The sequence below is a fragment of the Maniola hyperantus genome, chromosome 23 (genome assembly GCF_902806685.2).
Source record: "Maniola hyperantus chromosome 23, iAphHyp1.2, whole genome shotgun sequence".
In the NCBI taxonomy this organism is placed as follows: domain Eukaryota; kingdom Metazoa; phylum Arthropoda; class Insecta; order Lepidoptera; family Nymphalidae; genus Maniola; species Maniola hyperantus.
The window spans coordinates 5,269,818-5,296,352 of record NC_048558.1 but is presented as its reverse complement, the minus strand read 5'-3'; the positions used below and the strand labels follow the sequence as shown (position 1 = coordinate 5,296,352).

The following is a 26,535-nucleotide window of genomic DNA, read 5'->3' as shown; positions in this document are numbered from 1 at the left end:
AGCGCGGAAATGCAGCCAGTATTCTTGGCACCATTCCACGCGGTCATGATTTATATAGCAATTAGATAAGGCTAGCTAAAAAAATGTGAAATAAAATTTTGACCAAGTAAAAAAAAAACTAAAAAATTACGTCTAGTCAAATGTTTATGACATCATATCTATGTATTTCATACAAGCTATAGTAAGCAAGCGTTTTGGTGTTTGATAAAAAGTCGTACCTAGTCATCATCCCTATTATGAAAAAATCTTGAAATGAATCTTGAATCTATGAAAAAAAGTTGTCACAAGCACAAAACATTATTCATACAAAGAGGCAGTCAAATAATTGCTAAAATATTTAAATCATCGTTTACATTGAAACCGTGTCCAAACAGTTAAACCGAGTAACAAGTTGTGACACAGAAATTTAATCGACCGTAGTTAATATGGGAATGAGTTTACATCTGATCGCATAAAATTTTAATATTGTGGTTTATTTAACAAACAACTCGACTTTGAAACCATAATGGTCCAAACGCATTTACGCTGCGCTTCGTGACGCGATGCGGCGGCGACGTTTAATTATTTTTTTGGAAATTAATAAACATTTTTGAACACTTATTAAGTAAAGTTTGCCATAAAGTCAATAGTTCTGCAATTTTGTAGTTTCTTACATGGTTTACACGAAGTTGCCTCAAAATTATGCTTATAATGGAGATGTGTCAAAGGTCATAACTCATAACATTCACTTGGAGAAGCGCGTAAGAAGTGTATCATTAAAAACCGGCCATGCTCGGCCGATGACATCACATCGTGGTAGGACGTGCCTAAATCTGGCACTATCGATCTTTTATAAGGCTCTAACCTAATTAGTTAATAGATAAGACACAGCTCGGGCAGACAGGAGACAAAGTGAGTTGGCGCTTGGGACGTAGGTTTAGCCTATTAGTCATAGCCTAGTCTCTCATCAAGTGTCTAAAATCGAAATAAAATTAAAACCTGTAAGTTAAACAGGGTACCTAGTGTAGATTTCGCATTAAGGGTCTCTCTATAACATAGACGGGTACCTAGACCTACTACCGAGGCATCCATAATCTGCACTCACTGAATTTTTAAGAGAAATAATTATCGTACAGTGCGACAAGACTATCTTGGCGCGTGGCAAAAATCGGAACTAACGTTGCCGTAAAGTGTCCCCTTTGTTCTTGATTGAATATTCTAAGCCTTTGTTCTCCAACAGCGCCCTCCTGTCAATGTCATTCATGTGCCAAGAGAGCCTTGTCGCACTGTACTTCCTGTTATAAAACCGGGATGTCATTCTTTTTTCCGAGGTTCTATACCTCAAAAGGAAAAAAGGAACCCTTATAGGATCACTTTGTTGTCTGTCTGTCAAGAGCCGTCAAGGGAATTATAACCTATAGGGTCCCGTTGACCTAGAATCATGAAATCTGGCAGTTAGCAAAGTCTTATACCACAAGTATAGATAGTTCAATCCACGAAGACGCGCCCCACTATTTTTCGTGTGGGGAAACCACGGGTGCGGGGAGTGAACTCTTCTTAATTTATCTTCTTGTGCGTGTGCCCACATCGCTGATCGGTCCGGTACGACTTACGATAGAACTCAGTCTCAGCATAGCATATTGTGCATTGTAACCGAATGGGACAAAGAGTGGGGCGCGTCATCGTGCGAAAACCGTGAGTTTATGGTAACATCACAAAGATTAAAAAGTGTTAATTATTCTTGAAGAAGTACGGATTACGGAACCCTACGTGTGCGAGTCCGACTCACACTTGACCGTTTTTAGGGTTCCGTACCTCAAAAGGAAAAACGGAACCCTTATAGGATCACTTTGTTGTCTGTGTGTCTGTCTGTCGGTCTGTCAAGAAACCTACAGGGTACTACCCGTTGAATCATGAAATTTGGCAGGTAGGTTGGTCTTATAGCTGACATTAGGGGGAAAATCTGAAAACTGTGAATTTGTGGTTACATTACACAAAAAAATTAAATTGTCATAAACTAATAATTAGGATTTTCAATTTTCGAAGTCATATGAAAGGGCTTCACTTGTGCATTCTAAAACAGATTTTTATTTATTTTGATGTATCATAGTTTTTGAATTATCGTGCAAAATGTTGAAAAAACGACTGTAGTACGGAACCCTCGTTGCGCGCGCCTGACTCGCACTTGGCCGATTTTTTATTGTAAGATAGGCGTGATGAGGTTGAACGCGATTGCCTGAAGATGCCTATTTACTCTTGCCTGTAAAAGTGCTTGCCTTGTAAAAAGTGTTTCCTGCCATAACCTTCAGGTTATGGCAGGAAACACTTTTTACAATAAAAAAATTTTCATACTTCTCTAGTTTGCGCGGTGGACAAACACACGTTCCTTTACAAAATCTATCCCTATCTAATCCCGAATTTAATATAGGGAATGATAAATTCTGTGGTCGAACTCGAAACTAAAATGGCCACAATCGCTAACAGAATATAATTCACGTTACATATCACTTTGCGTACTGAATCCTGCAGTCACACAGATTAATAGGTCTGTTATTGCGTTACTCAACCGCCCCAGGTGGTTCGTTCGTGTGGCTATAACACAAGAATTAACAAAGACTTTTACTGTTACCGAACTGTATAATACGCTCTGTTCGCATGGAAATGTCCTACTAGATAATGGCACTAAACTAAAATGTCAAGACAGTGTTAAAGGTTATTCCTTTTATACTTCTCCCTGAGGAAAAGGGTAGCACAGATTTAGGTCTGTCAATTATTTAGTTATTAGTACAAGTTACAACGGAATTATCCATAATATGCTCCTAAAAGAAGATTGTTTTAAGAGGAGACATTGTCAAGCGCTCTCGAACGTCATTATAATATGCATACGAAGTTTAATTTATAACCTATTCGAAACTAAACTCTAAGTTACACGAGCTCAAAGATATAAATAAAAATCATGAGCTCAAAAAAACTATGGGAAATTAACAATTAATTTAAAACGTCAGCAAAGCTAATTTCCCGATCCACACGTTGGGCGAACAGTGTTGGGGCCAGCGTTGGGGCCAACGTTTGGAGCCGGCGTATACTATCTCCCGCGCATTCGACTAATCTCTATGGAGTATGGAGATAACCGTTCTGACCGAAATTCGGTCGGGAGGACATTATTATTATTACATTTAGTTATACTTAACGCACTAGTGCGCAAAGTGCGTAACTTGCATTATACCTATCCGTAGTTATTAGTTGCACTGTCACATAATTGCGGTCTTCCTGCGAACGCGAGTTCCGGAATAAACACGATTACGTAAACTAGTAGTAGTATTTTAGACAGATGTAATTTAGATTTATCTCGTTGCGCGAATTTAGAACATTTTCCATCCGTTTGTTTCTATTTTTGGAATCATAAAGCATTACTGCATTAATTCTAATAGTTCATTGTATTCATATTGTATCTAAATAATATATAAAAGGAAAAGCTGACTGACTGACTGATCTATCAACACACAGCTCAAACTACTGATGCAGGCAGCTATTATAAAGTACACGAAAATTCAACTCCTAAGGTGGTAAAGAAGTCGCGGGCATAAGCTAGTTCTACAATAATCAATTGGTGAAATTTTGTTTAAAGGCTTGGGCAAATACAAAACGCTTCGGCAACGAATCATGAAGATAGCAACATGATAGAGCGTCATACAGTTCTCGGTAGAGACGGCCGGCATTCCAAACCAGTGGTTTCATTTTGACTATTCAAAAACACTTAAATAGATATTCCTATTGTACACTCTATATAAAAGGAAAAGCTGACTGACTGACTGATCTATCAACGCACAGCTGAAACTACTGGACAGATTGGGCTAAAATTTGGCATGCAGATAGCTATTATGATGTAGACATCCACTGAGAAAGGATTTTTGATAATTCAATCCCTGAAGGGGTAAAACAGGGGTTTGAAATTTGTGTAGTCCACACAGACGAAATCGCAAGCATAAGCTAGTACACTACATGCAACCAATATCCATAAAGAAATTGTACCTAAGAAATAATCACAGAAGTTCCAGGTTGATTGACTCAATACATGTTATCAACGGTGTGACATCAAAAAAACTGATAATTACTATCTTATCTTATTTCCCAATACAAATACAATTCTAGCTATTTTAGCAGTATGGTATAACTAAATGATCTTTACAAAAATTGTTCTCTGCATGTCTACATCATATTCCATTGCTGAGGGTTACAAATCCATCTAATAAAGGAAGGAGTTTTTAGGGATATCATCATCATCATCATCATGATGACCGGCTCACTACAGAGCACGGGTCTCCTCTCAATATGAGTTGGCCATAGTCCACCATGCTGGCCATGTGCGGCTTGGTAGAGTTCAGATGCAGATTGGCAGAAAGCTGAGCCTTTGAGAACATTATGTGGAACTCTCAGGCATGCAGGTTTCCTCACGACGGTTTCCTTCACCGTTAAATCAAGTGATATCTGATTTGTTAATAACGCACATAACTCCGAAATGTTAGAATGCATGCCCGGGATCGAATCCCCACCTCCGATTAGAAGACAGATGTCCTATAACCACTAGGTTAAGACTACTATGTAGTAAGTCCTAAATAAGTCTTGTTTTGCCATCACTGTAATAATGTAGTGGGCTTCCAGATCCTTCTGCATGGCTGGCTACAAGGAGCTACTTAATGAATGAGTCACAAGGGCAAATCTTCTAATCCAATTCTAACAATAAAGTTACAAAATAATCCATACTATTGGCTGCAAATTCATTCACATAATTTTAAGCTTCTTTGTAGTAATTTCTATTTTCTTGTGATACTTCTCAGGAGTTAATATTATGTAGCCTTCATCAGTGTCAAATACAAACTAAACCTGTGCCAAATTTTATCAAGGTCAACTCAGCGGTTAAGCTTTGGATAGGTAGCAAACAGACAGGCAGACACACAAATCACTTTATTTGGATATGCAGAATGGACATCAATTACTTCCTTTGTCTTCTTTGTTTGTTGCTGATTTCTTAAAAAAAAATATTTGAAATCACTTGTTAATCTAAATATATGAAGGTATAAGGTGGCTGACTAACAGACTGACTGATCTATCAAGCCATTTCAGCATTCTGCTGTAAGATTATTAATTTGTATTTGTACTTGTACTTCTGATGTATTTTTATTGTATTTGTATGCTAATATTATTTATATTACTTGTATACTTACGATTTGTCTGTTTGTAAACAATAAACTCTGAAACCACTGAACCGATTTTAATAATTCTCTCACCATCAGAAAGCTAATTTATCACAAAAAAAAAGCTAATTTATTTACAGGCTATTTCTGTATTTATTATATCAAACACCCGAGCGAAGCCGGTTGGATGAGCTAGTGTAGAAAAAACAGTACATTAGGTTTATCAATTTACTCCAGAGAGTTTATATGTAACTAGGATTGGCACCATTATACCTACACATTTATCTAAATATATATAAAAGGAAAATGTTACTGACTGACTAACTGATCTATCAACCCACAGCTCAAACTACTGGACGTTTCGGGCTGAAATTTGGCATGCAGATAGCTATTATGACATAGGCATCCACTAAGACAGGGATTTTGAAAATTCAACTCCTAAGGGGGTGAAATAGGGGATCGAAATTTGTGTAGTCACACAGACGAAGTTGTGGGAATAAGCTTGTTAGATGACAAAATGCTAAATTACAACTAGCCACAAATAGAATGAGGATGTTTATAATCACTCAGCAATAGTTTATACTCTGCAAATTAAACTTGTTTTGCTTACATAACCTTAAGATTACTCTTGGATGACTAATAACAGTATAATTTCAGTTTATATGTACTCTCCAGCATTAATGCATGACTCAGTGACTGATCATAAACAAAGGAGATGTTAATTCACTTTATTTCATTACCAAACAATAAGATTCTCACTTCCCTACCTTACTGGCTACAGTCCAAACATTATGAACTTATACATGTGCCTATAAGTTACTTAGTACAACTGCATATTACATCGGGGCCTAATTACCTTGAGAATTTCACATTCTTATGCTCTTTTATTAGAACTTTATACGTGCTTGATCAATATAATTTACAGTTTGACTTCGAAACATCGGAATGATTGGACATTATCGAACTCTTAGTTAGACTAAAAAAAGCGGTTGCTAGGCATGTAGTTTTTACGCAAATCAAAGTTAATTATGAGTATGTATGCCGGAAATACAAGGATTCGTTTCAGCAATCGCAACATAGTAGATTGTAAGAATGACAAAAAGAAATCGCTGCAAAGGAATAATAAAAAGTACACTTACATATTCTTATAACCACAATTTAGTGTTCTATTGTTTCAATACACTGGTTTGCTACACAACAGTCTCTGTTCATGTTTTGTCGCGAAATAAAAATACAATTTCCACAATAGTTACGATTATTAAAATGACAGAAAACAAGGGAGTGAAAGAAGACGTCTACATCGGATGGACGATGCACTATTCTTTGCCGAAGTTCAATTTCTGCTCAATAGATGGCGATACCTTCCCAGTCAACCATAGACAATGCAAGTCTTGATGAGAGACCTAAATTCAGGTATTTATTCTGAGCCTAAATTAATAAAGTTAAATAAATTAAATAATTTAACTTAACTGGGTATTTAATTATATATGTATATTTTAAATGTATATTTTTTTGTCTGTGAATGGAAAAATATCTACTGTCTTAACAATAACAAGACAGTGTACTTTAAGCATGGTAAAAGTAAAATGTTGTGGCTTGTGGTAGGCAGATATTATTGCAATTTGATAAAAAAAATATGTTAGTAGTTCATAAAAATTGAGCTTTTAATTCATAGCACTAACTACTTTGCTATTCTAAAACACTTCGAATAATATAATGACCTCGATGAAAGATGGCGACTTTAAAACAGTTGTTGCGTTTGACGTCCACTTTAAATATGGACGGAAGTAAACCTTGTAAACTTACTATTTAAATCATTGATGTCGAAACAGTCAAAACCTAGAAAAGATTAATTGAGTTTTTGTCTTGTCTCATGAAGTTTTACATAAAATAATTATTTATTTAAGTAATGATTTTTACAAATAAGTAATCTCAACGTTTTTAAAATGGACCAAAAATCAGTATAAAAGAACTTTGTTGTTTATTTTATTTATTTGTGTCTTTCTTCTAGCAATATTTAATATGTCAGGTCTCTAGCTACTTGGAAAGTTAATTTAAAATCGATATCTATATCGGTAAAATTTAAAATGGAAAACAAACAAAGAGACAAGAAAGCGAGTTAATATTGCATTGTCATCCAGTTGAAATCAATGCTCGAAATTTCAAGCTTTAGCTCATCGAGAAGTTATTTAAAATCAAAAGCGTACCGAACAGACGAAAAAGCTAATGAAATAGAGAGACGAGAAAGAAAGTTAATATTTCATTCTCCTCCAGTTCCAATCTATATTTAAAATTTCAAGCCTTTAGCTCATCAGGAAGTGTCTTCAAAATCATCTTGTCACTCTCCGAACTAACAAATATAATGTCATTGAAATCTGTCCACCCGTTTAAGTTGTAGGCGACAGCAAACAATTTTTTGAAAAAATATACTTACATACGTCACATACCTACAATCATATTATACATTACATACATCCACCATCCACCATAATATACCTACGGTCTAAAACATTATTATTTATTATAGAGAATTATGATATTTTTAAAGCAATAAGTGGCAACACTGCTTGTTGCATTATAATTTAGGTCATCCACAAAGATATAACATGCCGAGACGAAAAGCGCCCTCTGGCAATAGTCGTGGAAACAACTGATACGGGTCCCTTCTCACTCGCACTCGTGGGCTCATGCCAGGCGAATGGTTCAATGACTTTGGCGACCAGTTTCTATTTTCTCTCTGGTTCTGTCGTCGGGTCGGCCTGCAAGGAAGGGGGTCTTTGTTTGCGTTTCACGTTCGCGTCGCACGGTATCATCTGTGACGGTTCCATCGTATCGTGTCCGAGACGGAATGTGTTCGCATAAGTGGAAGCGTGGTTGTTCTCGATCCCGGTCCTTGTGAAATGTCGTGCAGCGCCCCAGGGTGGGTTCGTGCATCAGTGCGAGTGCAGTGAGTGAGGTGCAGTGTGTAGGGTGTGGGTCGGCACGGCCACGGCGAGCGAAGCGCGCGGTGGCGGCGGCCGCTCGGCCATGACCGGCGACATGCCTCTGGGGAGCGCGCACGCGTTCGGGCGCGCGCTGCTCCGGGACGGGGCGCTTCCGCCGCTGGAGCCCGGGCCGCCGGCGCCGCCCGCGGCCGCGCAGCCGCCCGACAAGCGCCCACCGGCCGCCGCAGCGAGCCCCGAGCAGGTCATGAAGCTCTACATGAACAAGCTCACGCCGTATGAGCATCGCGAGATTTTCGACTATCCCCAAGTGTACTTCATAGGCGCAAACGCCAAGAAGCGGCCGGGTCTGGTAGGCTTCCCCAACAACTGCGAATACGACAACGAGCAGGGATCGTACATCCACATCCCGCACGACCACATCGCGTACCGCTACGAGGTACTCAAAGTTATCGGGAAGGGCAGCTTCGGGCAGGTTGTCAAAGCGTACGACCATAAAAAGCGCGAGAACGTGGCTCTGAAGATGGTGCGCAACGAGAAGCGTTTCCACCGGCAGGCGCAAGAGGAGATCCGCATCCTGGAGCACCTGCGCGAGCAGGACAAGGATAATACGATGAACGTGATCCACATGTTCGACTCGTTCACGTTCCGCAACCACACGTGTATAACGTTCGAGCTGCTGTCGATAAACCTGTACGAGCTGATAAAGAAGAACAAGTTTCAGGGGTTCTCTTTGCAGCTGGTGCGCAAGTTCTCGCACAGCCTGCTGCAGTGTCTGCACGCGCTCAGCAAGAGCCGCATCATCCACTGCGACATGAAGCCCGAGAATGTACTGCTCAAGCAGCAGGGACGCTCCGGCATTAAGGTCAGTCACCACAACGCTGACAATTACTTACTTTCCTATTACTAACCGTTTTCCATATTATAAAGTAGATGACAACTTAATAGATACGTAATTTCAAAAGTTAGTAAATATTCCTTCACTCGTAATTTTAATCACAAAAAATATTTTTCACTAAGAGTTCCAACCACTTTTAATTCAGCAGTTTCAAATTTCATGAATATTTATCAACACTTGGTGAAAACATTTCTAGGTAGACATAACCTAACTTGGGTAAGTAAAATATTTATTTTCTCAATAGAGGAAATTACAGATTGTCATAAATCATTGTAAGTACTTACATCTCAAAACCACGGTAATGTTATCAAAACGCTGCGCGCTGTGACTATTGTACGTACTTGAGATTTTGGACATAGGATGTCCATACAACCGAGCTAGACCCCATAGCCCACGAAATAATTTTGCGAATTTTCAACCCGGCCGAAGTCGCGAGAAATAACTAGTTAGAACATAGGCGACAACTTTAAAATGTGCATGAAGCATTTTTATTAATCGCAGATTTCTAGTTTCTACCCAGTAACTAGGTAGGTATAATTAAAAAGATTTTTAATTTGGCAGTTTCACATTTCATGAATATTCATCAACACTTAGTGAAACATTTCTAGCTAAATATATATACCTACTCTGGGATATAAAATATCACTGCCCATATTATAAATGCGAAAGTGTGTTTGTTGGTTTGTCCCTCAATCACGTTGCAACAGATAGACGAAGTTTTTGCACGGGTTAATAAATACCTGGAGAGTGACATAGGCTACTTTTTATCCCGGAAAATCAAAGAGTTCCCACGGGATTTTTAAAAACTTATATCCATGCGGACGAAGTCGCGGGCATCAGCTAGTCTAAAATATTTTACTAATAACACCTGTATGTGCGTAGGTGGGCGTACAGAATGTTTGCGTTTAGTTATTAGGTTACCGAATGGCTCAAACACCTGTTTCGTTTACAAGATCGGCAAGTGAGTGAGACTGGGGCAAAATCGATATCGTCATTTGTTGTGAACAGCTGCCCCCGGCCGTGCGTACCAATCAGCTGGCCACACCCGTACTCTTATCTTCCTACAGGAGATAATACTTGCTCAGTGGCGTAAGTTCAGTGTAGGCGAAATATTAGGTTACCAAATCGCTCCAACACCTGTTTCGTTTACAAGATCGGCAAGTGAGTGAGACTGGGGCAAAATCGATATCGTCATTTGTTGTGAACAGCTGCCCCCGGCCGTGCGTACCAATCAGCTGGCCACACCCGTCTTCCTACAGGAGATAACAAAGACTTGCTCAGTGGCGTAAGTTCAGTACAGGCACAAGTATCAAAATCGAACAGCAGCCCCTGTGCTTGCATGAATGTTCAGCGGGCCACACTTTTTCGTAGTTCGTACCAATAGATTAATTATTGGTCTCGCTCCGCTTTCGTACCCTTATTTTTCTACGAAAGTCCTACTTACCTAGAGTTACTTAGGGCGTAAGTCTAAAATATGTTTTGTGCTCCCATGGGACCCATAGCTCTATATCGTCTTGTCACTTCAGGCACCTAGAGGGGGTATTTAGTAGGTCTCAAAGTATTCCACGAAAATAACTTTGATTTGCTCTATCAAACTTTCGGCTCAGCTCTATCGAGTCATTCATCTTACCTTCATCGAAAGTTCTTCGGAGTTAATGAACGTTGATGACGTCCCCTGCCATTTCTGTCAAAATGACTTTGTTTTCTCATAAAGAGGCATGTAGGCAGAGTGAACTAGAGTGAGGGAACTCTTGGTTAGATCCTAAATCGACGATATGTCAAATGCTATGGGTGACGGGAAATCAAAGAAAAAAAATAGGCGATTCATAGGCTACCTAGCGTCAAATGTAGGAACATTTGATGCCTGCTAGTGAAATCGACGCCTAGACGTTTTGTCACAAGTTCCCTAACTGTCGTGAACTGTGGCTTGGGGTCTGCTTACACTGCGTTTCACGGTGTGGACAAATAGTTACAGTATGCGGCAAAAAGTAATGTACATAGACGTTTAGAAGGAGATAGCGGATTTGTAGAGCATCGTCTCTGACGTTAAGACCGATTAATCGTCATATAGGTGTGAGTGACAGAGACAACGTTCTACAAAGCCGAAACGTCATTCTAAAAGCCGATGTACATTACTTTCTGCCGCGTACTGTACATACAAAAACAGTTTATTATTACGTGTATTGTAACTTATGTGATATGATAAACGTTATCTGAACGGGTTATAAAGACTGCGACTTGTGAGCTACGCGTCCAGTTCTATTTTAGAGCTTCCCGATTACGTTTTAGTAACACCCGACTTGTTCGTAAAGCTAAGCGTGCATCGCGGTTTTTGAATTTTTTACCGCGTTTTTTATGTGCGTTTTTAATAGTACACTTGAAGGAAAAATTCAATAATAATAACAATATGTTTCTGTGCAAAAACAGAAGATAATAAGAAATACATAGGCCATGTTGCAGAGAAAGAATTTCCTGCCTATTTATCTACATATCAGAACTATATCACTGATTTGTAGAGTCGTACCTACCTACCTTAGATATTATGTAGAATCTGATAATTCACTAGTATAGTTCATTTTAACACTAAACGCAAAAGAGAAAATTTGCTGACTGAGCGAGTATTCTCTTTTGCTTTCTTAACTTTACTAACACATAGTCTTCTTCTTCTTATACTTTGGGGCTATGCGCAGGTTCTTGAATACCCTGTATAACTTCGACCGTCTCCGATCCATTGTTTGCCTCCACTTCACATTCCCTTGTCAAATCCTGTGGCCGCCAGATACAGCATACAACATTACAGATAGTACATTGAATAGTACCTGATGAGTATCTTGTTAGATCTTCTCAGTAGAATCTGCTTTTCGAAGCGGTGAGGTGCGTGGTAGAGTCTTGAATTAGCATACGAGCCACAAGTTAACCTTAATAAAGTATAGGAATTTGAATATGAATAATTAAACTATAGTTGCTCAGCTTGACTGATAGATAAATAATTAATTAATCGAGATGGCAATGAGATAAATAATAAAAGAAAAGGCAGTTTCGAAAAACAACGCGTTTTGTTCTCAACTATTTTGTGTTTGTGCAAAAAGTACTTACATACAACTCATGTTGCATAGAAGTATAAAACCCAGATGGGTAGAAAGATAGTTTGATAGACATACCATCAATACCCCTATAATCACTACCCCTATTATAAATGCGAAAGTGTGTTTGTTTGTTGGTTTGTCCTTCAATCGCGTCGCAACGGAGCAACGGATCGACGTGATTTTTTGCATGGGTATAGTGTAAGACCTGGAGACTGACATAGGCTACTTTTTATCCCGGAAAATCAAAGAGTTCCCACGGGATTTTTAAAACCTAAATCCACGCGTACGAAGTCGCGGGCATCAGCTAGTATTTGTGATAAATTCAAAAAAAAGATCCACATAACTGCCCTCTTGATAACCACGGCAGTCATCTGGAAAAATAAAATTGAATGCGCGTTCAGTTTTATACAGTTATTTACGTCAGAACTCAAACGCATCCGTCCGATTGCGAAACCGCGATCTATCGGCTTATTAAAAAAAGAATCAATGTCATTGGTTGCAGGTAGACAAAAAGAATAAAAAATAATACGAAAACTACAAACCTTCGACCGTTCACTGTGTACGTAACAGAAGTTTGACCTACAAATAGATGATTGAGCGAGCGGCGAATGAAGTGGTTTGTCTAATATCTAAATTAATTTTGCGAAAGGTCACATTAACGACAAGTCGCTCGACGAAATGTTGGTACAAAGACTTGATCAAGCACTAGCTAATATTACGGCAGTGCGTCCCTAAATTTGTAATACAATACAAGGAACAGTTGAAAGAAACAAAGAAAGAAAAAACGTTTTTCTCACACTGTGTCACATATCACCATATAAAGGTACGTGATCCTGGCATTTTGAATCCATTTGAACATTAATTAAGCTAAACCGTCCCAAACAACAGAAGCACTGGAATACTAAAAGCATCTAAAGGTCGGATCTACAAATTGCAATTGTACAGGAGGCCAAGATCCAAAAATGAAAATAGTTTATCAATGATAACTTCTCCTACGTCTTTTCGTGTTTAGGTTTACTGTGAAACCAGCGACGTGCTGTTTACACCCTTTTGTATGTAGTACATTTAAAAAAATAGGTAAGTAAATTTTAGAAAATTTATAGATAGATTATATTATGAACGTATACGACTTTTCAGGTTGACCTGAAAAAAAAGATCCCAACTCAGCATAATTATTGGCATAATGGTATTAATATGCTTTGTACAAACGAGTATACAGCGTCAATTTTCAGCTGGGACCATGATTACGCGTACTTTCCCAGTTCATTTCTTATAGGTTTTTCATACAATTTTGTGCCTGGCTCGGTGAAATTTTTGTCGCTGTGGTGTGGTTGTTGCACGTCTGAAAATACCCTTAACCTTAGTAAGTTGTTATAAAACAATACATATATATTTACTTGAACTGAAATTGTAACAATTGCGCATATTATTTGAACAGTTGAGACCTACTTCGATGGCACCAAACCAACTGATATGCAAGATAAGATTAGGGTTGGCGCCTTTACACGATTTTGATAAGAGTTATTGGCACAGTTCACCACAGGAACTTGTAACAAAACGTCGAGGCGTCACAACGTCACTGGCAGGCGTCAAATGTTCCTGCATTTGACGCTAGATAGCCTTATGAATCGCCTATTTTTCTTTGATTCGTGAACGTGACGTGAATTCAATGATCCTTGATCCTGAATCGACGATATGTAATATTTACATATCGTCGATTCAGGATCAAACCCTCCCTCACCTTAGTTCTCTCTGTTATTGAGCAACGCGCCTATTATTATCATAGAACTGAATACCTATTAGGCCGTGAGAGAAAGCAGTGATTACGGAAATTTTTGTAATAAATGCAGAAATTTACGTTCACTAAGTCAGTGTCAGAGTCAGATAGGGAGCGGTGGTTAAGACTTTGACCCCCTATTTGGGAGGTCCGGGGTTCGGTCCCAAAGCTGTGGTAGCCTGGTTAGGACCAAAGCTGTGGTAGCCTAGTGGTTAGGACGTCCGCCTTCCAATCGGAGGTCGGGGGTTCGACCCCGGGCACGCACCTCTAACTTTCGGAGTTATGTGCGTTTTTAAGTAATTAAAACATCACTTGCTTTAACGGTGAAGGAAAACATCGTGAGGAAACCTGCATGCCTGAGAGTTCTCCATAATGTTCTCAAAGGTGTGTGAAGTCTGCCAATCCGCACTTGGCCAGCGTGGTAGACTATGGCCAAAACCCTTCTCACTCTGGAGGAGACCTGTGCTCTGTAGTGAGCTAGTGATGGGTTGATCGTGATGATGATGATGGGGTTCGGTCCCGGGCACATGCCTCTAACTTTTCAGAGTTATGTGAGTTTTAAGACATTGCGACCTAAATGTTCTCAGGTTTGTGGAGTCCGCCGAAATTGGCGGACTATGGCCTAAAGTCTAAACCCTTCTCCTTCTGAAAAAAAAACCCATACTCAGTAGTGGACCGACTATGGTTGAGATGAGATGAAATTTGTCTCAAGCACAGAAATACTTGCTTAGGTTAGGTACGTTTTGAAAAAGTGAAAAAAAAATACTTTTAATATGTGAGACCGGTTCAGCTTTGATGGTGGAGGAACATCGCCAAAATAATGGGCATAGAACCCACATCCTTTTTTTGCAGTCGGTCTTAAAGCTCCTATAAAGTATAAACATAGGAGCTTTAGATCTGACTGCAAACAAGGAGCAATAGCAATTCTTGTCTAACATCTTAGGTTATTAAACTGTAGATTTAGCTATGATAGATCTAGCCTCAGTTCATGGCACTGAGATGTAGCGGTAATTTCTACTTCGACCGGTTACCGAACACTCGTTTGGTAGTTGGTAGTTCGTAGTTACATCGTTATTTTAAGATTTTATTGGTCTCTGTGATATTATTAAACTAAGTAATCTTCTAAATAGGTATATGAAAGGAAAAGGTGTTTTACTGACTGACTGATCTATCAACACAGAGCTCAAACTACTTGACGGATCGGGCTGAAATTTGCGATGCAGATAGCTATTATGACGTAGACATCTGCTATGAAAGGATTTTTGTAAAACCAACCCCTAAGGGGGTAAAATACTGGTTGGCAATTTGAGTAGTTTACGCGGACGAAGTCACGGGTATAAGCCAGTGAGCTATATATATTTAAGTAACTAATGGAATGTAATAAATAGTAGAATATGGTGGAATAAAGAAACTCACATCCAGTACATGAACCCTGAAAACTGACTGCAATACCTATCGCCTAATAGACGCTAGAATAACTGAGCAGGTGATCTTGCGCTCGGTCGATAAGAAACTAAGAAATATTCGTGTTTTTGTTTCTAATTTTAACTACCTTCACAGGTCATAGCGCCGTGAAGGTTTAACGTACAGACCAAGGTGAAAACTAACCTTAATCGCTTTTATTAGGTACATAATACCTATTTACGACTGTACTCTGTATACAGTCTATTGTACGGGAGCTGATCTCGAGTTCGGCGTACTACCGTTTTTTCAACTTTACTCTGAAATGTTTGTACAATTTTCGAGCTTGGAACTGTACTCTTTTTTTACAAACGCTTCACTAACTCGCCCGTCCGTCGCTTGCAGTTTCGGTTTACTGAAAACGATGTCCAGCTTTCGCTGCGCTTTTCGCCTTGACGTTTGGCATCGTGTCTGTCACATGAATTCAGAAATGGAAATAATCCTTCCAATTTCGCAAATGACAAAGTGAGCTTTTATGCCTCAAGCCGACAACACTACATAAAGTCCGTATAAAAAGGACTTTTTGTGTCAAATTTCATGTCAAAAGTACGATTTTAGTCCCGTACTTTTGAGATGAAAGTTGACCCACAGGGTAAAATGGCGCGTGAGGAGTTATTTTTTACGCATTATACCTATTTGGCGAAAATTGTCGAACATGAATGTTATGCCCGGGTGACACGAGGCTAGTTTTTAAAGCCAGGATAGCAAGCTAGGAACTTCAGTATACTATCCTAGCTTTCTATCCTGGCTTGAATATGCGAGTTCTGTTTACATGAGGCTATATTATTTTAAGCTAGTATTATTGCTGTGACCGAGGTGACCACACGTCCAAAATGAACTGCACGCGAAAAAAAAAACACTATTCGACTGAAACAGTTACTTCAACCTCTTTGGTAGTCATATCAATACCCATCGTCTTTAATTCGTCACACATTTTTTGTAGCGCTGAATCACGTTTGCACTTGTCTTTATAACTTGGAAGGGTGGCGTTCCACAGACATTCATGGTCACGGTAAAGTTGTACGAACTTTAAATTAATCTCCGTACTTAGTTTGGGCATCTTAAAATCTCAAAAACACGTCGCGGAGAAAAACAAACAAAACGCGTGGTTACTGCTTACGAGTAAATTGAAAACTAGCTTCGCCGGCCACATCAAGCTAGTACACAAGCCAGGATAGTAAAATCAGTGGTGGCGGGCGCTACTAGCCTAAAAAATAGAACTCCATCCTATTAAAAACTGTCCTGGCTTGTCAACTAGCTTACTAGCTTAGAAATGAAGCTAGTTTTGTTTACACGAAGCCAGAAGTACTAGCTTGCTAGCTTACTGACACTAGCTTGCTATCCTAGCTTGAAAAACTAGCCTCGTGTAGCCCGGGCATTAGGGATGTCTCGTCATGTATTCGTCTCCAAGTCAAATGACAAAGCACATAATGCTTCCGATTTTTTTATAGATATATCCCAAACAATTCGGCAAGACTTGCCGAGAGTTGCTATAAAGTTGTGGGCTTGGGTTGTGGGCGTAGAGGACAATATAGCTGCATTTTCAAGACGAAGTAAACATTAAAATAAGTCACTGCATTTTCGTCTTGACTCGTAGAGGTCTCGTTTCTTGCTGCCAAATACGATTGTGTAGACTGTAGAGAGCCTCGCCTTTCCTCGTCACGATGAAAAGCCTCGACCTGCTCTCGAGATATTCGATGACTGGTCTCGTCGAAATTGAAATGAGAGTAAGTAGACTTTATGCGTTACAGTAAATCTATATAGTATATAATATATCTACTAGTAAATAAAATTGAAGTGTTTGTCTGTAATTTCGAAATAACTACCTCATATGAAGCTCATATGGTTATTTAAACTGAATCAAACGTTATTAAAATTTTTGTCTGTCTGTCTGTTTGAACCGGCTAATGTTCGGAACGGCTGAACCTTTTTTGACGGGTTTTTCAGACAAGTAGAGGATTAACCAAGAAGTAACATAGGCTACTTTTTTAACTTACTTTGGAGGAGGAGGAGTTGTGTTTCTCTGCCTATATACACCGAAATCTCAGATTTCCGGACCGATTTGCGTAATATTGTTTTTAATCGATAGAGAAACTTTGCGACATTGTCCTATAAAAAAATGGATTCCAACTCCTCAATCCTGATGCTGTACGGGACCTGACCACCAAAACTGATGGGATTTAGAAACTGTCGGTTATAAATTGATATTGGAGAAGTAAAGACTTTTGAACTCGAGGACCCAACTCTCCAGCCCTGATATAATTAGGAAATGTTTTCCTAAACCGTGGTGATCCCACGGGATTTTAAAGAATCATGCGTTTAAATTTGTTTACGAAATTTGGTACTGAGTTACCTTGCATCTCGGTGACGGGCTACTACGGATAGGCTACTTTTTGTCCTACATAATCAAAAGTTCCCACAGGATTTTTAGAACCTAAACCCACGCGGGCATCAGTTAGTAAAGAATAAATGCCCTTTTTTATTTCATCTTTCTGTGGAATAACGTTCGCTCGGTGGGTAGGAAATAAAAAAAGAAATTTCCAATTATAAAGTTATGCTTAATAGACTTGATTACTTTGGAATCCTCTTAATTGGAAATCTTGTTTCTCTGCTAAGTAGTTACTTTTATTAAGATTGTTTACATAAACATGAAAGTAAAATCAGACTAATAATTATTTGCTTTAAAAAGTAAATTGAAACTTGTTGCGATGTTTTATCTAGATAATTGAAATTGTTAGGTACAGTGCGACAAGGCAATCTTGGCGCGTGGCAAAAATCGGAACTAACGTTGCCGTCAAGTGTCCCCTTTGTTCTTGTTTGAATATTCTAAGCCATTGTTCTCCAACAGCGCCCCCCTGTCAATGTCATTCAAGTGCCAAGAGAGCCTTGTCGCACTGTAGGTAATATTATATAAGCATTATGGAAGTTTTCGTGTTTTTATAAGCCACCATAATGAATACATTATTAACCCTCCTTTGGCCTTCGCCAGTCAGGTAAAAAAGCCGCCATAGTAACTTGGAGAATGACGTGGGTTATTTTTTATCCCAGAAAATCACAGAGTTCCCACAGGATTTTTAAAATATATCCAAATACACGCAGGTGAAGTCGCGGGCATATGTAGTAGGTATAAATCTATATAGGTGTAAAAACGAAGACAGGTTTGATGATTACTGATAATGATAACACCAAAAAGCGCGAAAAAAATCCTATGTTTTGTTAAGTCAAAATGAGGCAAATGGTCATTGGTATTGGATTGTGTTTAGGTAGTATAACAAAAACGCTAAGTTTTTGCTAGCGTTCTGGTTACACCCTGTATGAATAAAAGAAAAAGCTGACTGACTGATTGACTGATCTATCAACGCACAGCTTATACTACTGGACAGATCGGACTGAAATTTGGCATTCAGATAGCAGACTATTATGACGTAGACGTAGTAAGGGGGTAAAATAGGGGTTTGAAATTTGTATAATCCACGGGGACGAAGTCGCGACTCGCGGGCATAAGCTGGTTAATCATATCAGTCGATTACGCCATGCGAATAGAAAGTAAAGTGAAAATAAAATTGCGCTACTGTTGGAAACCAAAAGTGGTAGATCGCAACGAAATATTTGTTTAATTTAGTTACCTACCAGCCAAATATTTGTCATGTGATCGGGTTCCGTACGCCGCGCCGCAATGAAATTATAGCGTCCGACGCAAATTATCGTGTCAATAAAACGTCGATGCCACATTCCTAATTATACTGGTATTGCAATTATTCTTATTCTATATATATAAAAGGAAAAGGTGTCTGACTGACTGACTGACTTTGCAATTAGCAGTATGACATATTTTATGTTAAAATCTCATTGTGAAAGATCAACCCTAAGGGTGTAAAATAAGGGTTTAAATTTTGTTTACTCCACGCGGATGCGGATGAACTGTACAAGTGTATGAGAAGTTACAAGGTCCAATTTAATGACAGGCCGTTAAATAAGTAATAGAAGTTTATTACCATAAACTAAGAAGAAGAAAGAAGAAAGTAGTTTATTCATCTTGTGCCTTAGGTACAAACAAACTTAAAATTAATGGTTAGTAGGTAGTAGTTAGTAATAATAGAAAATACTTAATTATTAATTTAACAACTAAGACTCATCGACAACGACAACGGCATCAGACGAGTCGCAGGGAGCCGCTTTACGCAAGACCGTAGCGTGTGGAAGTCCCTACAAGAAACCTGTGTCCAGCAATGGACGTCCATCGGTTGATGATGATGATGATAAAGACTCATTCGAATTATGTTAATTATGATAATTTAGTACGAATCTCTTATCGAGAGTTACATTTTTGTTCCATTTGCCGTGGAGATAAATTCTTGTTGGTGAATTTTCAAAAATCATTTCTTAGCGGATGTCTACGTCATAATAGATACCTGCATACCAAATTTCAGCCCGATCTGTCCAGTAGTTTGAGCTGTGCGTTGATAGATCAGTCAGTAAAACACATTTTCCTTTTATATATATTTTACTCGGCCTAACTAGGTAGGTAGGAAACCAATTTTACAGCGAAAACAAGTTGAATGCACCTAGTTTAATTTGTAAACAGCTGCTTTTGAAATGTAGCACACAACAACTACAAGCGAAAACACGACATTCTTAATTTCGTACTAACTGACCTGCTAACACAAAAAAAATGTTTTCAAAGATGGCCGTAGGACGACTTGCTTGTAGGGATGTACATTCCGAATCGATTTTTAAGAAGATCGGTTTAATTTAAGTGTAATGTACGATGTAGCAATTTTGAATCGATTCATTCCAATGCAATTTTCAGGTGTGACGAATCGATTGAAGAGTAAGGCGAATCGAATCGTCTTCTCTAGATGGTATTTATAATGTCTACGATATTCGATACTTCGTGGCATCTGAATACTGAACGTCTTTTTTCATCGGCTGATACTTACATGGACATTTGATCTCTAAATATATAAAACGAAAAGGTGACTGACTGATTGACTGACTGACTGAATGACTGATCTATGAACGCACAGCTCTAACTACTGGATGGATCGGGCTGAAATTTGGCATGCAGATTGCTTTTATGACATAGGCATCTGCTAAGAAAGGATTTTTGAAAATTCAAACCCTATGGTTTGGTAGTCCACGCGGACGAAGTCGCGATCATAAGCTAGTGTATGATATTTCGATGAGCGTCGTCGTAACCAACGAGGCTGTCAAAATTATTATTTTTGAAAAGTTTGAATGTTAAGAAAGGTCAAAAAGTTAAATAATTTTTGAGTGCTGGTTTTCGATCAGCAATAATAATTGTTTATCGAAGATTAAGGCAATAAAATCGCATTGTGTAAAAAGAAAGGTGTTTTATTTAATACAAATGCAAAATTCTAGTTATCGATTCAAGAGCATACGATCCGATCTGAGAATCGATTTAAAGTCATTCGATTCATTGCAAACCAAACAATCGATACCTTCAAAAAGCAAAGCAAAAAATCGTGCATCCTTACTTGATCGTACACCTGTACAAAGCCAGGTAGCGTTTATAAATAAACCTGAAACAGGTTATATCCCGTAGAGCTGGGAAGGGATGCTCTCCCTCTGTGAGATTTAACCAAACTAAACTTTATTTGTAGAGTTATAAGACTTGAAATTGCTTGGATAAAAGTTGCATTGTTACAGCGAAATTAATCGCTATGCACTCTCGGAAATAACTGGTTTTCGCTTTTGTTCAGTCTAATAGCTTAATATTTAGCATTTGTAATTTAAACTTTTTCCTCGGACTGGTGCTATATTGGTTGTTATCCTGAAGGTATGTTTATTACCTTAGGTTTTTTTGAATAATGTTTGTTTTTTTTCTACCTTATTCTTTTTAGGTCATGAAATAGGTTCCAATCGTTACTTTCCATCAAATAATAAAAGTTCAATGTCTTCAATACTCTTTTACATCGCGTGTTTTTATGAAGTCAGGTCATTAATCTAAAAACGGAAGTTCTATAAAACTCCAGATAAATATTTTATTTTAACGCGTTCAATTAGTAGGGGTCATAACTCTTTAACCCTTTTTATTTTTACTTTAGTTATTTCCCATTTTGCTAACAAACTCCTTGTTAGTGGAGAGATTATTGGGCAGAAAGAGGCATGGCGTGGCCTTTAATTTTACAGATGTTCTTTGAGTGAGATAAAGTCTTACGTCAATGTATAAAGTCTAATTTTTTTCAGAATGGTATTAGAAATCACGTCATGCATTGCCAGACACTTATAGTCATGGGAACCCCCGATCCCAGCCAGACACCCTTAATTTAAGGGGTTTAATAAATTATTATCGTTTAAGGGCCTTAAACGATAATAATTTATTAAACTTTTAAGGTGTCTGGCAGGGGGTTGCCACCATACTTTAGTGTCTGGCAATGTGTGACGTGATTTCTAATACTATTCTGGTGAAAACATAAAAAAATTAGACTTTATAGTTTGACGTAACATTTTTTACACCTTTATTGCCAGTTATCTCCCAAAGCCACCATGATCCAAACAAACGTTCCTCCCAGTGTTGGGGACAATACGCAGAGAAACTTTCAGCTTTTATGAAATAAGGAAGGTCTGGCATGCGCTGATTCTTAGGCCATTATATGCCTAAGGTCAATCACTTAGCCTTCATTCACACGGACGCTTTTCTAACGAGCGTTTAAAAGGAAGCCGAATTCGATTCAACGCTAACCGTTTTAGCTATTTCGCTGGCTCAGCTACCTAAAGTGGATTCTGACACTAGAAGCCGCCACTAAGGGTGCCTGTCAACTGAAGCGGAGTGGAGTTGTGTTGAGTAGACCAATCAGATTGTCGGTAAATAACGTGATATTTTTATTCCGCCATCTGATAAAACTCTCATACCGCGAAGCAAGAATCGAAGTCTTCCTTTGGCTCTTGCTTCGCGCTTTACAAAAGCACTCTAGGGGTACGAAAACGAAAACTGTGTGGAGTTGGGATGCCCATGCCCAGGCCTCAGATATCGTTATCCCGCGACGACGTGATAGTATAACACGTCTGGTATTTACATACCTACGTTGGCCGGAGAACACGTCGGGTTTTTACTATACTGTATCGGTGTCCTGCGTTGCGCCGCTTCACGCGTCTTCAAAAGGCATGCAGGTCTTTACTCATTTCGTAAAATCAGAGGCACTTAGGACGTCCAACAAGGCATTTTTCTATTAAAGCCTTGTTTAAATTCTTCTTCTTTTTTGTATGTTCTTTGCCAAGCGTTATTATTAGAAAAGCCTTGACGCGTAAGCTTTTCATACAATTCATTTTATTCTTACGCTTTTTTGACGCGCGTTAAAAAACCGTCCGTGAGAACGATAGCTAAGCCTAATGGCCGTTCACTATCTAGGTCTGACGTTTATGAGCACTCTATTATTTTCCATCTCGATAGCCTTTACGGTGCGAAATTAAAGTGTTAGTAATAGCTAATAGATACTTGCATTTCATGTTCGAGGGTGGAATATGGCCTAGTTGCGACAGAGTTTAATGAAACATTGCTAGCTAAGCAATGTTGACCCAGGTCTATAACTGAAATAGTTACATTGATGATATATAAGCGGTGATAGCTTAGTGGTCAAGACGGTGGTTTACTTTTCGGGACGTCCGTGATTCCGGACCACTAATTTCTCGGAGTTATATGTGCGAATCACTGAAATATGTCGATCTTAAACCTACATCATAAACCTTGACAAAACCTTTATCTTTCTTACACAAATACAGGTTCTACGTTTAGACAGATAAAACATATTGCGTTCATGTGAATTACTCACAATAGGTACCTACCTATGTAATTCTGTTGGTATGACCTAATTGTCTCATTGATATGATAACTCTTATCATTTTTGTTTTAAATTCGTACAACGTAATGTTTGCTACGTAGGTAACTATAGGTTCTCGTTACAGTTGATATTTTGATACTTAACTCGAAATGGAAATTCAATTAAGAAACAACAGAAATGTATCCAATGCGGCTTCTATACGACAAGTCTGTTCCAAGAAATTCCACCCGAGTGAAGGCGGGTTCATATAAAAATTATCATACAAATTAAATCCGGTCAAGTGCGAGTCAGACTTGCACATGAAAGGTTCCGTAGTGGTTCCGTACCACCGTACAAGAAATAATACTTTTTTTTTATAATGTAATCATAAATTCACGGTTTTTCAGATTTTTTCGTTTACTAGTGCTATACGACATTGCTACCTGCCAAATTTCATGATTCTAGGTCAACGAGAAGTACCCTATAGGTTTTGATTCCCTTGACCCATCTTGAAAGACACGACAGACAGATAACGACATTCGTTGTCTGTCTGTCGTGTATCACTATCCTATAAGTATAACGGTTCCTTTTTTGTCTGGAGATGCGGAACCCTAAAAACGTACAAAACTGCGCAATAATCTTTATGACTAAACATTATTATCTCCGAAACAGATACCTAATGACCCGTGACCGAAATCCGCGTCGAGATAGCTTGACATTCGCAGTCCTTGTCAGATAAATTGGGTCATACGGTCGCGACGACTCCTATCGATTTTACCATCTTACGCAAATTGTACCCGCGGTGCCAAGTCATACGCTTACAGCGAACTCGCTGTAAGCGTATGACTTGGCACTCATACAACACACTTGGCACACTGACTATACAACTGCAGAACTATCGACACATGACCATAATTAGCTCTACTTTTCTGTCAATATTTTCTGTCAATCCGGCGATGCAACACACACAACACAGCAGTCCCTGACCAATCGATAATAACGATGTGCTAACTTAAGATAACATAAATTGTTTTGAAGTCAGCTTAAAATGCAACGTACGACAGTCCTTGGACGGACAGAAAGCTGTAACTCTGCAGAAGTTCCCTTTATAATGTAGACATGGAATAAGGCCGTATGTTTCGAAATCCTAACGGGATAGGAAATAAAAGAATTAATACACTAATATAAAATATATTATGTATAACTTGTGCTATACATTACGCCAACAATTGGACACGTAAACTGCTTTCAAAGCTAGACTAAAATGCAACGTACGCAGTTATTAATAGGTACTATTCTCACTAATGTAAAACGCTAAGAACGTATCACTTGTGCCACACATTACGCCAACAATCGCCATTGCTTTCAAATCATGACGTGGAGGCACGTGCGTTTAGCGACCGCAAAAGTTACGGTTATTATGCTCAAATAGTAAATCAAACCTAGGAACAGACGTTTATTGGTATAAATCGCTGATAAAGGAACTGGGTTTTGTATAAGTTTAGAGTGCTAAGGCGGATTGAATTGCATTGTAGAGTTAAATCAGGCTGTTTTATGTTTTACATGGATTTGATTATGATTCTTTATCCATTCATCCATTAGACTGTAAGGCGTTTATTGCTGGATATATAAACCTTTTGTGAAGCGCTCAACTACAGTACGTGGCCAAAAGTGATGAACATCGATCTTTACAAGGAGATAGCAGATTTGAAGAGCACTGTCTCGATCGTTGAAATCGACAAAACGTCCTATGGGTATGAGTGACAGAGACAACGCTCTACAAAGATGGAATGTCATTCTAAAGGCCGATGTTCATCATCACTTTCGGCCGCGTGCTTATCCTGGAAAATCAAAGAGTTCCCACGGGATTTTTAAAAACCTAATTCCACGCGGATGAAATCGCGGGCATCAGCTAGTTGACTATATACTCATCATCATGATCAATCCATCGCCGGCTCACTACAGAGCACGGGTCTCCTCTCAGAGTCAGAAGGGTTTTGGCCATAGTCTACCACGCTGGCCATGTGCGGATTGGTAGACTTCACACACCTTTGAGAATATTATGGAGAACTCTCAGGCATGCAGGTTTCCTCACGATGTTTTCCTTCACCGTTAAAGCAAGTGATATTTAATTACTTAAAACGCACATAACTCCGAAAAGTTAGAGGTGCGTGCCCGGGATCGAACCCCCGACCTCCGATTTGAAGGCGGATGTCCCAACCACTAGGCTATCACAGCTTCTTATTATATACTACTTAGCAGGTATTTATGGTAAACGTTGACTGCCGTATGTATGCTAAGCAATAGATTGCTGACGATTAATTAGCGCTCAATCTGGATAGGCATAATTGTTTCCTGTAGAAAACTTACGTAATAGTCATTTAGCGATTCACCACGCGGTCTGCGGTGAAAGAATCATCACTGACATCATTATAACCTTCACGCATTACTAGTGTATGTGTAATGTGGAAAGTCATATTGTTTTTACTCAACTTTTTCTTACACGTAATCACATGTAGCTCTGCTTTCAAATGTAAAGTAATTAAATATCACTTGCTTTAACGGTGAAGGAAAACATCGTGAGGAAACCTGCATGCCTGAGAGTTCTCCATAATGTTCTCAAAGGTGTGTGAAGTCTGTTAATCCGGTGGACTATGGCCAAACCATTCTAAATAATATCTGTCCCGGCTGTACTCACTCCACTACGACTGGTGTCGACTAAACACATGAGTACAGCCGGGACAGATATTATTTAGAATGGAAATCACTCACGGTAGTTTAAACGCTAAAATATGGCCAAACTATTCTCATACTGAGAGTAGACCCGTGATCTGTATGGGTTGATCATAATGATGATGATCAGCTTAAGATTAATAAGATTATACTTTTAAGTAATGCATTATACTTCACAAATTATATTGAAGTTTGTAAAACATGACAAAACAAAAACTCCTCAAAATCAAAAACTTTTCTGGATAGTCTACTAGTTTAAAAAAACGTCGTTCCACTAAAAAAGTAACTTTAAAAAAAGATCGCAGTCTGAAAGCACAGGCTAAAAACTAGTAAGCCTGGGGACTTAAGTCAAGTCCACTTTAAAAGTCTCCCAACTAGATGGAGCTAGTTGCGACTTTAAACCTGAACTTGCCGGTTGCCTTTGTACTTTAGTTTGCATAGCAACACAGCCTTCGGTGTTCTAGATAAAAATATCTATGGATGTAAACTCTCAGTTATTTTTAGACTCCTATACTACAAGACCAAATCAGTACCCTTATTATAAATGTGAAAGTGTGTTTGTTTGTTGGTTTGTCCTTCAATCACGTCGCAACGGTGCAACGGATTGACGTGATTTTTTGCATGGGTATAGATAAAGACCTGTGAGAGTGAGAAGAAGAGAGTGACATAGGCTACTTTTTATC

The 26,535-nt window shown here is 38.7% G+C and overlaps 3 protein-coding genes across 4 annotated transcripts in view; 1 reads left to right on the top strand and 2 right to left on the bottom strand.

The window, feature by feature from the left end:
• Positions 1–6,512, bottom strand: part of Dmtn (transmembrane and coiled-coil domain 2 protein Dmtn) — a 43,095-nt gene extending 36,583 nt beyond the window's left edge. The window contains exon 1 of the mRNA XM_034980884.2: positions 6,314–6,512. The gene's annotated coding sequence lies outside the window, so the exon portion shown is untranslated. The remainder of the gene's footprint in view (positions 1–6,313) is intronic.
• Positions 1–26,535, bottom strand: part of LOC117993102 (uncharacterized) — a 254,416-nt gene that overhangs the window by 88,528 nt on the left and 139,353 nt on the right. The gene's annotated exons all lie outside the window — the stretch shown is intronic.
• Dyrk3 (Dual-specificity tyrosine phosphorylation-regulated kinase 3) overlaps positions 7,865–26,535 on the top strand; it is a 225,037-nt gene continuing 206,366 nt past the window's right edge. For both annotated transcript variants that reach the window (XR_011238102.1, XM_069506590.1), the window contains exon 1: positions 7,865–8,981. Coding sequence is in view for 1 of the 2 variants with exons in the window: in XM_069506590.1 (XP_069362691.1) it covers positions 8,202–8,981 (780 nt within the window). In the remaining variant the exon portion in view is untranslated. The remainder of the gene's footprint in view (positions 8,982–26,535) is intronic.